General features: G+C 34.7%; 2 protein-coding genes across 3 annotated transcripts; both read left to right on the top strand.

The window, feature by feature from the left end:
* The first annotated feature begins 450 nt into the window (after window positions 1-450).
* adam8a (ADAM metallopeptidase domain 8a) lies at window positions 451-8566 on the top strand. Of its 2 annotated transcripts, XM_060872676.1 has the most exons (25): window positions 451-591; window positions 735-835; window positions 1082-1155; window positions 1244-1322; window positions 1417-1493; window positions 1998-2187; window positions 2466-2528; window positions 2651-2719; window positions 2822-2991; window positions 3624-3705; window positions 3825-3967; window positions 4067-4244; window positions 4348-4437; window positions 4601-4796; window positions 4978-5050; window positions 5796-5964; window positions 6051-6128; window positions 6330-6414; window positions 6532-6643; window positions 6783-6966; window positions 7053-7088; window positions 7385-7441; window positions 7604-7675; window positions 7822-7893; window positions 7986-8566. In XM_060872676.1, exons 1-25 carry the CDS (start codon window positions 540-542, stop codon window positions 8031-8033), a joined length of 2550 nt encoding a protein of 849 aa, XP_060728659.1. In that variant the 5' UTR covers window positions 451-539; the 3' UTR covers window positions 8034-8566. The 2 variants fall into 2 exon arrangements, with proteins under 2 accessions (XP_060728659.1, XP_060728660.1); XM_060872677.1 differs by lacking the exon at window positions 7053-7088.
* Window positions 8567-8692: 126 nt separating this feature from the next.
* spef1 (sperm flagellar 1) lies at window positions 8693-14664 on the top strand. Its single transcript, XM_060872678.1, has 7 exons — window positions 8693-9094; window positions 10073-10184; window positions 10704-10854; window positions 10961-11003; window positions 12764-12833; window positions 12931-13027; window positions 13850-14664. The coding sequence occupies exons 1-7, from the start codon at window positions 8983-8985 to the stop codon at window positions 13961-13963; spliced, it is 699 nt and encodes a 232-aa protein (XP_060728661.1). The 5' UTR covers window positions 8693-8982; the 3' UTR covers window positions 13964-14664.
* Window positions 14665-16168: the final 1504 nt, after the last annotated feature.

Raw genomic sequence — 16168 nt, 5'->3', positions numbered from 1 at the left:
TTTCTCATGTCTGCTTTCTCATGTCAGCTTTCTCATGCCAGTTTTTTCATGCCAGCTTTTTCATGGCAGCTTTCTCATGTCTCCTATCTCATGTCTGCTTTCTCATGCCAGCTTTCTCGTGTCTGCTTTCTCATGTCTGCTTTCTCATGCAACAGATTTGGGACTTTTAGTTCCAATGAAGGAAAATTATGATGTTACAACATGGAGACATTTTATACAACTGTGTGCAAACCAGCAGCTTAATACATAACGACCTTTATAAGACCATATAAGCAAAGTGAAGTTCTTGTACTTTTCATTAAGGAGATGGTAGCCCTAGTCCTGTAGATGGCGTGTATGGTTTAAATGGGAAATCCTTTTTTGGTGTAAAAAAAAAAAAACCCCGTGACTCGGTGATGAGTGGCTCTTCCCGGATACTGAGGTCACACACACTGTTCATGATCATCACTCAGAGGCGGGGCGGTGACCAAACCTGCAAGAAAAGTTAGAGAAGTCCGGAGTTTCTTCATTTAACAGCCAAGAAGCACAACAGGACAACCATGCGCTGTACTGGATTATTTTTATTACTCTGTTCGTATGTTTCAGTTTGGGGTGAGTACAATGATGACCATGATCTATTAATATGGGGAAGTGCTTATAAAAGTGATTTTATATACATATAAGTATATATGTAATATATTTAATCTAATATAAGAAACTGAAAACAATAAGTGACATTTGAACTGGTTGCACAGAGATTTGTGGAACTGCGCATGCGCATCTCCCCCATGTGTCGCGCTACGAGGTGGTCCGATTGCGGAGAGGGCGAGTAAAGAGGAGCACCTTTCTGCAAGAGGTGCGAACATTTAATTGTCCTTGTAAATACATGCAGTTTAAGCACTAAATAATTTACATGTTATATAATTCATCTAAGTGTTTTAAACATTAACATACTGCCATTCTGTTTTAAAAGAATATTATATTATATATTTAAGCTATATAAAAATATCTATCTATCTATCTATCTATCTATCTATCTATCTATCTATCTATCTATCTACCTTTCTATTTATAATTACTGCAATATCTTTTTTGCCAATAGAAAAATCCTTCTGCAGTTGAATATGCCCTGGATATTGATGGGAAAACCTTCACAATATCTCTGGAAAGGAATAGGTGTGGCAAACATTAAAAACAAATATATAAATAATAACAAAAGGGAGAAAATCAGTTTTTTCACTTTAATAATGTGTTTTCATTTCAGGGAGCTGTTAGCAAAGAATTACACTCTGACTTACTACACCGAAGATGGGGCAAAAGAGATTACATATCCATCGAATGTAGTAAGACAGTTCAAGATCTAATAAACTTTGCCTCTATGTTGTCTTATATGTATTAAATTTGACACATATGATTGATCTATTTTGCTTTCTGTAGGACCACTGCTACTATCATGGACAGATTCAAAATATAAATGACTCCTCAGTCAGTGTTGGCATGTGCTCAGGAATGCGGTAAGGAGGCTATGTTATGATGCCTTTCAGTTGATTAAACGTGATTATTAAACATATATAAATGTAAAAGATATATGATATCTTAATATATATAAAAGATATATTATTTAAGTGACCATACTTTTGTGTTTTTATGTACACAAGATAATATATATTTATAAAAAAAAATCATTATATCATTCTTACAATAGGGTCAATAAAACAACAGATTGGCTAATTTTTATTGTCTTATGAATAATGTTAAATTTGAAAAGGAATGATGTCAATTATTTTTAGAAGTTTAATAGATCCAAATTGTCAAAAAATTGTTTTCTGTTTATTTTGCTGGACCTCACTAGCTTTTACTTTACCATTAAGTGGTTTATGAATACTCTGTGTAAACATAATTTCAGTGCATAGAATTAAGAATGCTTACAGTTACTGCAGTATACAAGAAGCAAAAAAGTATACCAATTGCCTCAATCTGCTTCTTTTATTGAACATGTCTGGTGTTAATATTTTCAGTGGCTTTTTGAGAGCAGAAAATCAGGTTTATCTGATTGAGCCTCTGGAGGATTCTGTGAAAGGGGATCATGCAGTTTACAAACAAGAGCACTTGAGGACTAAGAGAGCAACTCATGGATACATCAATGATACCGTCTATGACTACGGAGTTGCGCCAAGACTTGCTGGGCTGCAAAAAAGTAGAAACATGGTACTGAGACTATAATGGATATGTTTTATTGGTTTTATCTGCTGAGTGTCTTATTGCATATAGAAATTGCACTCTATAGGAAGACTATGTACAAAACTTTCAAGAGTTTGGAAAATTAAGTGTTCCTAGCTACATGGAAGCCATTCTGCTAGATAAATGCTCTGTTGTTCTCTTTTGTATTTTACACAAAGCCTTTAATGGTTTCTTAGTCAAGCTTCCTCTTTTTTTGAATCGTGGACTTCTCTAATATAAATTCAAATTATTTTTTATTTCCTAAGAAAATCAAGGTGCCAAAAGAAGGACGATACATTGAGATGGTTCTTGTGGTTGATTATAAAGAGGTATGTTGATGTTGTTTGTTTGTTTGTTTGTTTATGTATTTTCTTTAAAGCCTTGGATTTTCTTTTTAACACTTTGTGATCTAAAAAACTTTTTTGAGTTTTACCATATTTATTTATTTTAGTACAACAAATATGGAAGCTTGAAGAAGATAGAGTCAAGAATGCTTGAAGTTGTAAATCATGTGAACAAGGTATTTCATCGTGTTACATTACTTGTGCTTGGATCTGTAATAAAACAAATAATGTATTATGAAATGTTTTAATGAATGTTATTCAAAAACATTTTTTTTCAGCTCTATCGTCCTCTGAACATCCGTGTTATGTTGGTGGGATTAGAGGTCTGGAGTAATAAAGATCAGATTGATGTTAGTAATGTGCCTGATCATACTCTAGACCGTTTTTTAAAGTGGCGTCAAACAGAACTCCTGCCAAGAAAGAAGCATGACAATGCACAATTTGTAACGTGAGTAACTTGAAAATTGTTTATTTAAAGCATAAAATATAGTCAACTTCAGAATTATAGAGAATGAATAAAAATGTATACATTTAATGAAGAATACATGCAGGAATTATTTGCCGGTGATTTTTCTTTAAGTGCAGATTTTCAGGTTTAAAATGATCTCTATGCTTATTTATAAACCTAAGTTTGTTTATGTGGACCGTCCTCTATAATTTAGGCCACCAAGTTTTCAAAAAATTTTCAATGTAGAGTATGTGTTGGTTATTGCACTCTGTTTTAGTGTTTTTTAGGTTAAACACTTTTGAAAGGTCAGTCTAAGGCATAGTATGAACAGTTTTTAGTACTTTGCCAGAAATATTCAGTCTAAAAGTATTAACAGTCCACCACCACATTTACAGTAGCTATCTGATGTTCTTGCTGGTATTCAGTCCTGTTTTTTCAAAAGTTTAGATTTAAAATCAACTCAACTGACCAAAACAGCTGCTATTCTGATCAAATATATATTTTATACAAATATTTATGTCATGCTGTACTATTTGTAACCCAGACAGCCTGAATATCCTGTGTACATACTAATATACATATTTTACACAATTATATCGGTTTTACATCTTTTCCCCTTATAATTAATACAGTGGGATGGATTTTTATGGATCAACTGTTGGTTTGGCTCCCGTGAAGTCTATGTGCTCTCAATCATCTGGTGCTGTGAATGAGGTTTGCTTTACAATAATATAAAACAATTATTTTAGTTTACAATCTTGTATTTTATGAACTTATTGAGAGTACGGTAGAGGCATCAAGTTTACTAACTGAAAGCACTGTTCTTTCTTCAGGACCATAGTAATAATCCTCTTGGGATTGCCTCCACTATTGCACATGAAATGGGCCATAACTTGGGCATGTCACATGATACAGTAAACTGTGACTGTCCAAACACACAACCTGGCCAGAACTGTGTGATGGGAGAGAACATTGGGTAAAAAATATATATATTTTTAAACATTTTATTAATTAAGACACCTGTATTGCTAGGCATGGTCTTTGGTGTAATTTTCCTTTTATCATCTTCCTGTAGATATGTGCTTCCTGACCGCTTCAGTAGTTGTAGCAAAATGGATTTGGAGACATTTTTACAGAATTATGATGTTCGCTGCCTGCTAAATGCTCCAAATGAGGATGATCTGTTTGGGGGTCCAGTATGTGGAAATGCCATTGTGGAAACAGGCGAGGAATGCGACTGTGGAACTTTGCAGGTAAAATGTTATCATGTTTTTTTTTTATTATGTTTGTAATCATTTTCTTGCTTAGGCTATTTATATCATTGCAGTTTGTTAAAAAAACGTTCTCATCATTTAGGAATGTGATAACCCTTGCTGTAATGCCACCACCTGCCGACTGACAAAAGGCTCTGAGTGTGCGAATGGGGAGTGCTGTGACCAGTGCAAGGTAATAATGACCCAGTTGGACAGTAACTTCTGAGGTCCCTTGTTAACATTTGAGTGCTCACAGTAATGTTTTATACTTTAAAATATGCTACTGAAATAAAATTATGTCTCCATATTATTATTTTATTATTATTTAAGCTCTTTATACTTAATCCTATCTCCAGCTGAAGCAAGCAGGAAGTCTGTGTAGACCCAGTGCTCATGACTGTGATTTGGAGGAATATTGCACAGGGAAACTTGCACACTGTCCCAAAGATGAGTACAAGATGAATGGGCTTCCATGTAACTCCAACCAAGGATACTGCTATAATGGCCAGTGTCCAACACACCTGGAGCACTGCAAGACACTGTGGGGGCCAGGTACACTTTCTGCATTTCCCCTTATAATTGATTTTGGATATTTGTAAGTATGTCAATATTTTGTTACTTGATAATAAACCAAATGATTATATAACTGGGTGGGTTAGAATAAAGTGTAGAATAAAGGTGCACAAATGAATAATGTATTCAGTTGTTAATTTAGTATCTGTTTACTTTCTAGATGCTGATGTTGCTGATGATGCATGCTTTGACAACAACTGTCAATGGCCCAGGCGTGGACGTGAATGTGCCCAGTAAGTTTCCTTTTTGCTACCCCGTACTGTGTGTTACTTTTAGAATAAGTCAAGTCAAGAAGCTTTTATTGTCATTTCAACCATATATAGCTGTTGCAGTACACAGTGAAATGAGACAATGTTTCTCCAGGATTATGGTGCTACATAAAACAAAGACAGGGCAATTGTGCAAACTGGTGCAAACAGTGCAGGACAAGACAGACAAGACAGTGCAGGACAAAAGACAGTGCAGACAAAAAGTTACAAGACAATGCAAAAAGTACAAAAAATACAATACACAATAGACAATAAACAGTAAACAGAAACAGCACCAACCAGTGTAAAAACTGTATGTGAATACTGAATGTTCAAACAATATTTCGTGCAGTAATACTAGAATGAACAGTTTCTTAGCAGCAGGTCCTTGAGATAATATATAGAATTGTGCAAAAGACAGCAAATGCCTGAAATATTGCATAGTATGTGCAAAACGGCTGAAATGTTGGACAGTTTGTGCAAAACGTCAAAAAAGTGTGCAAAACAGCATGTAAACAGTTTGGTGGATTGTAAGCAGCATGTAAACAGTTTGATGTATCAGTGTGTGTTTTGTGTGGGTCTGTGCAGTCCATACAGATGATGTGTGTGTATGTTGTGCTCAGTACAGTACAGTTCAGTTATTGAGGAGTCTGATGGCTTGTGGGAAGAAACTATTACACAGTCTGGTCGTTTTTAATGGTGTTTACTTCAGAATAACTTTTTTTTTTAGAAACAAGAAATGTGGGAAGATGTACTGCACTGGTGGAAATGAATTTCCAATAACCCAAAAGAAAAATTATATAATTATGGGTGAGAGAATGTGCAATGTGGCTGTGGATGTACCTGGCACAGAGGATATAGGGATGGTGCCAACAGGTACCAAATGTGGGACAAACAAGGTAAGTGAATGAAATGTGTACTCAGTTTTTAGCCGACTTTACTAGTGTCTTCTACATTTTGAAGTCTGATACCTTTTTGTTAACAGGTGTGTTACAACAGTCTTTGCGAGGATGTAACTGTCTATGGAACTGCTGACTGCTCTGCAAAATGCAATAATCATGGAGTATGTATTTAGATACAAAATTTACTATTCAATATTAGGTTTCATGATAATGAATCAGGATAGAATTTAAAAGGTCTTTAAAGAATAGGAGAAGTTGCACTTTTAAATTGAACTTTAATCCATTGTTTTGAATGTTTAGTTAGCATTACTGAGCGGATGTGGAGAATTTCACCATGTGTAACTGTGATATTTTAATCATAGGTGTGTAACCATGAGAGGCAGTGCCACTGTGATCCAGGCTGGGCTCCACCCTTCTGTGACACCAAGCTCTATGATATTGCAAGTGGTATGACAATTATTTTATTTTATTGCACAAACCATTCAGGTCTACTTCTAATGTTTATATGAATGTTTGCGTAGTGGGCTGATGTTATATCAAATCTCTTTGATTTATTTCTAACAGGGCAAGATGTGGTCATTGGTGTGATTACTGCCATAAGCATTCTGCTGCTGATATCTGTTGTTTTTGGAGGCTTGATGTGTTGTAAAAAACAAATGATATTCAGAAAGAAAAGGTTAGAAAAAGTTATTAGATTATTAATTGTTTCTGCATAATAAGCTGTAATATTTCTCACATAAAACAACTCCTTATAAGTTATTTTTTGTATGTGTGTGTGTGTTCATGCATGTATGTTTTCTTTCCCCATCTACAAGCTCCCTTATGGATATGAACGGCTACCCAGGTCAGTGCAATCCAGCATTTCAGCCAGTCAGTGCAAAGAACAGCCCCAAATGTGGACCCCTTCGTATCAGCAAGCCCACCTTTCTAGAATCATCTGTAACGCAGTCCTGCACACCTCTATTTGCTACCATTTCACCTAGCAGAGCTCCACCACAGGTTAGATTAATTATCATTTTGATTCTATGTATACATTTATACTAATTATACCAGAATACTGACGACTGCTTACATTTTATCTGCAGCCTCCAAAGGTAGCAGAGCAATCCAGGAGGGAAAAGGTGAATAATTTATTAGATATTTTTTCTTCATTTACTATAATTAACAAACAAACGAACAAAAAAAAAAAAACCCAGGTCTGTCAATTGTAGTTATTCTGCCTGCAGTTCATGGGTCTAGATCTAAATTTCCCAAAGATATTTTAGGCAAAAGATACACCGATTACTTGTTAGCAACTATAGCAACAGTACCACTTGATTATATATTACAATGATTAGATATTAATATTAAATAGTCATTGACCTATTTCACCATTACACTGCTGTTTATTAAACTTCATTTTATGATTATGTTTAAGGTTTTGAAGCCTTTTGGCCCACGGCCTGTTGTTCAAAACAACATTAGTTTTGCTCAGGTATGGATCAAAATAAGCATTTACAGTGTGTTGATATTATGATGCCAAATTTTAAGAAGCACACTCAAAAGACATTAGCAATGTAGAATACTTCTAATTATATAGATATTTGATAGATTTTAATTAAAAAAAGCATTAATTAAGATTTTCCTTTGAATCCAGGAAAAACTATTGCCTGCCGAATCTAAACCACTTCCTCCATCAAAACCTTTACCTCCACTGATTACCAAGCCAGTAAGTCTTTATATTCTACTGCTTGTTATTGAATATAGTCCTACCACAATTGTCATTGTTTTTTTTCTCCTTCCTATACTGATTTTGCTTTATATTGTATGTTACACAACTGTTTCCTGAAGGTTCTTCTTTGTTCAATATTGTAGGTGAATAAACCAAAAACTCCTCCAGTGCCTCCTGGAAAACCAGACAGAAACCTCACATGGAATCCCCCTCAGGTGAGTGTCAGAAGATTAAACTGATTATTCAGGATTGACTGCATTGCTGAATCAGTTGGTTGAGTCTTTAATTGATTGATTGTGTTTATCAGGCAGCTGCAGTTCCAAAGGTTCCTCTCAAACCTCCAAAGTTCAGATGATGGGAAGCAGAATGACTTTCTCTGAATCATTGAGCGCTTCAAGAGAAGCTTTATGAGCAATCTTAATGCCTCTACAAGGGACACAGCTGTGAAGATTATTCAGACTTTTGTGTGTACTTTGGCAGGGAGAAACAGGATGGGCTTCAAAATGGTGGGAAAATATCCCCACAATGATGTTTGAAGCCCTTTGGAATGTACTACCTTTTTGTTTCTATGTCCTACTTGATGTAGTTGCTTGAAGAATATTTTGTTAAGTTACATCTTGATGTACTGATTTTTAATTATTATACTTGACTGTTAATGACCATTTTACAATAATATGTACCAATGTACCTTTTACAATAAGTCATTTTACTTGCAATGGTCAACATTGTGCTATTATAGTTGTTGTTTTTTTTCTTTCCTCAGTCATGTTCATGTTAATTCTCAGCTGGTCTGAGAGCCTGAAGAATGTTAAATAATTTTAAATATTTAATTCATTAAATGCTGTTGATGGTTTTAAAAAATAAATAAACGATTCATTTTTCTCACAATATTTTGGTAATGTCAAATTTTGTTACAAAGGTGAAAATCACAGCCCATAATTATGGAAGTTTTTATATTTATTGTTGTTATTAACCTGTTTTAACTGCGTTAATCTGTTAAATGTAAATTAATAGACAAAACAATATTTTACGCATAAGTATTAAATATTTTCAGCATTAAATGCTGAAAGGGTCGGTGTAATTTTTGTTACTGTTAAAGAAGTCTCTGGCTGTTAGATGGAGAACTAAAAAACTGGCTGTTTTGCTGGATGCTAATTTCTGAATCGCCTTTTCGTTTTGAGTGTATTGGCCCTTGTCGTGTGCCGTACTTTGGCTGCCTAGAAACCGGCCTAACAAGCCGACAGGTGCGAAGTTAGAAGTTAGTCTTATGTTTTTATCTGCAAAAACAACAAAAAGTACGTCTCATGATGAACAAGGATCTGAGTGAAGAAGCATTACAGGACCTCTACGCTTGGATTGATAAAATAAAACTCTCCAGACCTAAAAGGAATATCTCACGCGACTTCAGTGATGGAGGTGACTGGGATAGAGATGCTGCTATAGCACACTGACTCTCATTCACTTTTAAAACAGTGTTTAAAAATCTTTTACTATTTGTTTATATTTTTAATAGTTATTTTATATTTTTTCACTTGGATAATTCACGTTTCTCAGTGTGACCACTAAGATATAAGAACTTAAATATAAAATAATTACACATTTTTACTGTCTTTCTTTATCAATCAATACATATACTGGATGAGCAACAAGATCTAAACACCACATGGAAAGGAGAACAGGTGTATAAGTACTAGTACTAAATAAAGTACTAAATAAATGTCATACCAGTTGTAATGAGGTCAGAAAGCATTTTTAGGGCAGTGGATTTAAGAAATGTTGCTTTTGAAGGTGGTTTGTTTGTTTGTTGTATAAAACATCTGCCAAGGAAACCAAAAGATGCCATTAGACTACATCACATGCAACAGTGTGGTAGTCCAGGCCACATAGGGAATAATATGTTGGGCTACTGATCGGAAAGGTTGTGAGTTCTAGAGTTTTAGAAGAGCTTTTGTGAGTTCTAGAAAAATTAGGTCATCTGACAAATTCCATAAATGCAATGCAAATAGATGCAAATATAGTTTGACATCACATGCAACAGTGTGGTAGTCCAACCCAAATGGCTATGGTTTTGTACTCAAAGTTCACCAAGTTACCACTGTTGGGCCCTTGAGCACGTTCCTTAAACCTCAAGTTCTCAGTTTCTTAAAGATAAGAAATGTAAGTCGCTCTGTATAAGGGCATCTGCCAAATGCCACGAATGCAAATAAATGCAAATGCAGTTTGACATCACATACAACAGTGTGATAGTCCAGTGACCTACAAAGAGTTCATGAAATAAATACATGTTAAGGAGATTTTTGCAGTTAAAGGCGTCCCTGGCTGCAAAATGTGTCAGATCATCAGACCATATATCATTGCAAATGCTCTGCATATTTCTGTTTTTTATGTCCTTAGTTATGGCTGCTGAACTTGTAAAGCACTTCTTCCCCAAGATGGTGGACCTACACAACTACACACCTGCACACTCCACTCACCAGAAGCTGACTAACTGGAACATGCTAAACAGGCAAGCAGATGCTTTTGTCTTCAGTCAGACAGTAATAAAAACCATACTTATGGTTGTATATGACCCTGGTGCTGCCTCACACACTCCCAAGGGAATAGATAAGCCATTTGTTTACATCTCTGTCTTCAGCACAAGTTATATTCTTTGTTGACCCAATGCCTTTACTGAAATTGCCATATATAATTTAGAAACCTAACTAACATGGTTGTAATCTGTGTATTTATTAGATTATGTAGAGCATCTACCATACAAGTGTCTGTGAATGAGTTGTAGAAATATGTTAGGACAAATATGTTAATGTTAAACTGATTAGAATTTGCTGGTTCAGATGTGTTTCTTTTTTCAATCTTTTTTGAATGAATCAACACCTTATGACTAATTAGAATCAATGATTGAATATCCTTCTTGTATAAAATAGATGTTTTACATCTATGTGTTACACTTCTACAGTAAATGCTGCCATGAGAATGTGTAATAAGCATGAAATGTATAATATGTCAAATATTATTGTTCTCTCAGGAAGGTTTTCTACAGGCTGAACTTCCATGTACCAGAGGACATTTTAAAGAAGATCACACTCAACAACCCGGGCAGCATCGAGCCGGTTCTGTGTGCTCTCAGACAGAAAATAGAGGAAAGACAAGCAAGGACAGTTTCATACTGCACAAAGGTTAGTTACTACAATCTGTGTGTGTGTGTGTGTGTGTGTGTGTGTGTGTGTGTTTTACAGTGAACCACTTTCTACATGAATAATGAAATATTTCTGTTTACTTTAGGATTTAGAATGCTTTGCCACTGAGAATGAAAATGCAAACACAGGTAGGTTCAGCTGAACTTTCCTGAAATCACTGCTGACATTGTCTTGTGTCCATCATGATATGTGGTTATGCATGACAAATGCTAAAGTTTTACCACAGTGTAAACTCAAAACCATCACTGTTGCAATTCCTTTGCATGCTCAAAGCATTTTCATTTACCAGCAGCTCTGAAGCCCTTACTAATGTATTTTTAGTAAAGCAAAATGCTGATGGTTGCTGTGCAAAAAATAGCTCATTGTCATATTACATTGATAACTTTAACCCAGACTGCAACAAAGACTATAAATATTTCTTTCTCTTAAGAGAGGCTTACAGAAGCAATAAAGAAGCAATAAAGGGATGTTAGCTCAGTTTTATCCTTTTTTTAATGTCATGTAAAGCTGTAAAGCTATGCTATTGTTTTGGCCTAGTTGGCCTTCATCAGGACAAAGATACATAGGCTGCATTATGTGATCACTGTATGCCCACAGGGAGACACAGTGGTTAGATTCAGTCATGTGATGTGGGAATGATTGTCTTCGAGAAAAGTCTCATATAGAACAAACACAAATTCCACTGATAATTGTCTCAAATTATAATAATTATATAAATAATATAACTATTAAATTAAACTAGAACCTTTATCCAGAGCTTCTACAGTTAAGACAGGATATGAGCAACTGATGATTAAGATGATGAATGAATGAATGATGAATGAATGAATAAATAATATAACTATTAAATTAAACTAGAACCTTTATCCAGAGCTTCTACAGTTAAGACAGGATATGAGCAACTGATGATTCAGAGTCTCAAAAACAATAATGGCAGATTGTCTTTGCTGGGATTTAAACTCACAAACTTCACTCTGTCACTCCCAAGAAACACATACAACTAAATTTATCATAAAACCCAACAGTGTTTTAGTCCATTTCAGGATTTTGCTCTATTTTGATGTTTTAATATCTTGTGATAACATGAGTTACACATATAAACTTATCTTTACAGTTGAATATCAAAACCAAATATAAACTTTGGATTTTGGAACTATGGATTTTTGTTGATAACAGACTTGTCTCTCCAAGCCTTTTTACACTTCATTATTATTATATATTAGCTATAGCCTGAAGTCAGCCCTACTCCCACTTTTCAGGAAAAAGCAGTTCCTTTCACCAGATGGCCCTTATCTCTATCCACAGACTCTGCGCCAGACTTTCTACTCCTGCTAACACCAAGCAGAAAGCCCCAATTACTATCAGAGCAGTGAAAAATATGCTAATTCTAATTAATTAGAATTAAACAAAACCTACAATTACTTTTATTACCTGTTTCTTTGTCTCAGTTTGTTATTTTCTTAGTTATTTTATGCATTTAACCAAATAAAATCTCTAGTCTGTAGCAGTGCACTATAATCCACCACTTTCCTTTGATCTTCTGACCTTGATGAGTTTATTAGGTTTACACAGAGGCTAATTAGATTACCCTTGCCTGCTAAGAAACTATTAACTCCAACTGTCAAGAAAGCGATTATTTTTTTTCCAGATCACAGATTTATCCCGGATGAATCAGCAAGCAGCTTTATTGAGAATCTAAAATTTATCAAATGTTACATTTGAAACATTCTAGCATAAATACAGGCCAATGTTTGTGCCTTAATCAATTTGTTTATTATTCATAATAGACACTTTGAATTAATATTTAATTATTAATTTTAGATGATCAAAAGAGGATATTTAAATGCCACACCCTTTCCTATATTAGAATTTTTTTTTATTCTTGCAGAAAATGGCCCAGTCACTCTTGGGAACTCAAACAAGGCACCAGGTCCTGTGAAAAAGACCCAGAAATCTGAGTACTAAATGCTTTAATTACTATTTGCATATAGTAATTTTTTATTGTTAAAGAATTGGACCGTTAAAGTCATATCTTACAACAGCACTTTTTTACAGCCCTCCTATAGTGCTAGGTGAAAATGTAGACCCAGCCTTCCGTTTGCTGTTGGAGGAGAAGGAACTGGCTCTGCAGGCTTTACAGGAGACTGTAGAGGTGAGGTTATAAAAAAAAAAAAAAAATTACAAAAATGTTTTGCAATTCTTCTGCTTCCATTATGAGCATCAAGAAGGGGTAAGGTTGAACCTTCCAGCTTCTTCACAGTTTTTTTAAACAATAACCACCACTGTGGCAGAAAATTGGCTGTTTTAAACAAGATGGAGGAGTATTGGTGATGCTTTTTTGGGCATTTTGGTCATTTGGTCATTTTGGAACACACTAATACGTGGTAAATTTGTAAAACTTGTAAACATCCTTCCTCAGATTTACGAGAACTCAGGCAATGTCATGTTTCTTTAAAAAAAAAATCCTCCTGTTGTAATTGTGGTGTTGCAACAAGAAGTTGCAGAAGTAGTAACTTCTAAATTCCGAAGAATGTTAATGTATGTCCCATTTACGTTCAAGTGCCTGGTTTTAGTCCTTAACAATAACATTTTTAAAGAGTACTTAGTTGCAAACTGTGAACAAGCAAGATAACAATAAGAAAACTGCAGTTTTCACATGTGATGTATGCCTTAAAAATGTGCATTCCTACCTAATACCAATCATTTAGTACCTACAAAAGTTAGCATTAAATGCAAAAGTTAAAGCATTTAACTTATCTATGAGCATTAAATGATGATTTATACATTTCATTTTCTATGTGTAACTTTTGTCTATCCCAAAATGTTTATCTGGCATCTTGTTACAACTCTGTTTATATGAATATTTAGTCAGTGATTTTAGCAGGCCAAAATAAGTAGTAGACTAGTAGCAGATCTTTCCCAAGTGATACACCAGTAAAATGATCATTGTTATGTCCTACTGCTCTGCCTGAAGATTTTACAGACAAAAGTGAGCCGTCTGGAGCATCTGGTTCACCTGAAGGACCTACGCATTGAGGACCTGACTAAACACTTGGAGAAGTACAAAGCCCGTAACAATATTCCATGAACACCAATACCATGATCACAGTATGATCCATACAGGGCTAAAAAGAAGACATTTTACCTTTTACCTCCTGAGTCATCTTGTCTTCCTCACTCTCTTAATGCTATCACTGATGGCAAAAGTGTATTTAGTCATTATAGTTAATAATGCTGTAATAATAAGAAGAATGTTCATCCTGAGTGATCCTAAGTGTGAGGGGCTTAGTGGCTAGCACATTTGTATCACACTTCCAGGGTTGGGGGATTGATTCCCAACTCCACTTTGTGTGTCTGTGTGTGGAGTTTGCATGTTCTTGCTGTGCGTTGGAAGTTTCCTCCAAGTACTCCAGTTTCCTCCCCTAGTCCAAAGACATACACTGGAGGTTGTTTGGCATTTCTAAATTGTGCATGGTGTGAGTGTGTGATTGTGCCTTGAGATAGACTGACATCATGGGCAGGGTATACCCTGGAACCCAGGGTATGTTATGAACCCAGAAACCAGAAGGATAAGCGGTGAAGAGAATGGATGGATCCTGAGCATTCTTAAATGTAGCAGAATCACACTCTACATACCTCAAGGATGAAATTGAAATTATTTGAAATGCTAACATGTTTCTATTTGTTTTCCTAAACATTTTGTTTTGTATTATTATTGCTTCACTATATGCTGTAGCTGCAGATTATTTGAGTCTGCAAAATCGCCATTTATTAAATCTGAAAGCTTTGTTCAAATTTCTTTAAACCGCTCATTGCATGTGTTCTTCTGATAGTTGATTCACTTGATAATTTTACCTAAATAAAACACAGTAGACAGAAAAAGTAATAAAATTAGGAAAGTAACTCTTGTCTCAATAATAATTCAACCAATTCAAGTTTTAGTCATAAATTAATTTTGGTTGCCACAAAAAGGTTATCAAATCATAACAAAAAGATATCACTGAAATAAATTGACATTGATTTGTTTATGTACTGGTGGTAAATTAAAATTAAATTTTGCTTCCTTGGAGGAGGAGGACAATCTGGGATACTTTGGATTTATTGCTATATGGTCTTCTTATCTATTAAAGTCTCTTTAATTGGAAAAATAAGAGTAACAATTTAACTATGTGCCATAATGTGCTTGCTAACACAGTATTGCTAAAGTATTGATGTGAAAAGATTATATGGGTGTTGTAATTCTTTGCTGTTAAGAAACATGTCAACATACCACATTTGGAAACAAAGTACCTAAAGTCAATCAATCAATCTCTCTCCCTATTATTATCTCTCTCTTCTGTTTCTCAGCAACACTGTGATGCAAGCAGTGACTTCCTGCCAATGGCTGCTTTTCTCAGTGCTGTTTTTCTAGAGTGTGAGGTGTCCAATTCCTCCTAAAAACAATACATCTATGCACTCTGGCTTGTAGCACTCTTAACAAATTGCTTTAACAATTACTCACATATCCATTTCCTTCTGAATATTTAAGCAGGTGAGTTTTCCTTTGGTCCAACAGACTGACATTGGGTTGAGAATAATGGATAGTAGAGATGTGTTTTAAGCTGCATGGAAAAAAAAATAAAAACATTACACATACAGTAAGTCAACACTGAATGAATAGACTGTACTATTCTATAGCATTTTCTATGCCATTTTAGAAAAAGATACAGACAGAATTTTTACACTTTAGTCATAAAATGTGTCTGTTTATAGCTTTAAGTATGGAACAACTCTCTCTTTTCCCCTTCAAGAGTTCTCATGAATTCATGAGAACTCTTGAAGGGGAAAAGAGAGAGTTGTATACATATAATTGTATATAGGTATAAACACGTCACTACAAACAAATAATGTTACAAATAATCTCTGTCCCAGAAGTATGAAATGTACATGTTTGTGTTTTTGTTTGTTTGTTTGTTTTCCTTTGTGTTTTTTGTTTGTTTGTTTGTTACAAATGATGATTTTTTTTTCTATTTGTCAAAAAATTTCCTACAAAAATAAGAATTATAGACTAATGGCCCTTGAGTTAGTGTATTACAAACAGTCTTTCAACCTCATAAACGTGGGTGTGGTGATCTCTGTTCATTATCTCATTGCTTGAGTTTTAGGCTTATATTAGTTGTAGCATTTCCTTTGTCTATCTGGATTAATGATGTTATGATCTATATAAAATCTATTACAAGTCTCAGTGGCCAGTGGCGCACATATATAAAACATTTTAGTAGAATTACATAAAAGGTGAATGAGATCACAAACA

Source organism: Tachysurus vachellii, chromosome 6 (assembly GCF_030014155.1).
Source record: "Tachysurus vachellii isolate PV-2020 chromosome 6, HZAU_Pvac_v1, whole genome shotgun sequence".
Classification (NCBI taxonomy): Eukaryota; Metazoa; Chordata; class Actinopteri; order Siluriformes; family Bagridae; genus Tachysurus; species Tachysurus vachellii.
Note: the sequence above shows the minus strand (reverse complement) of the source record. Positions and strands in the feature narration are given on the sequence as shown.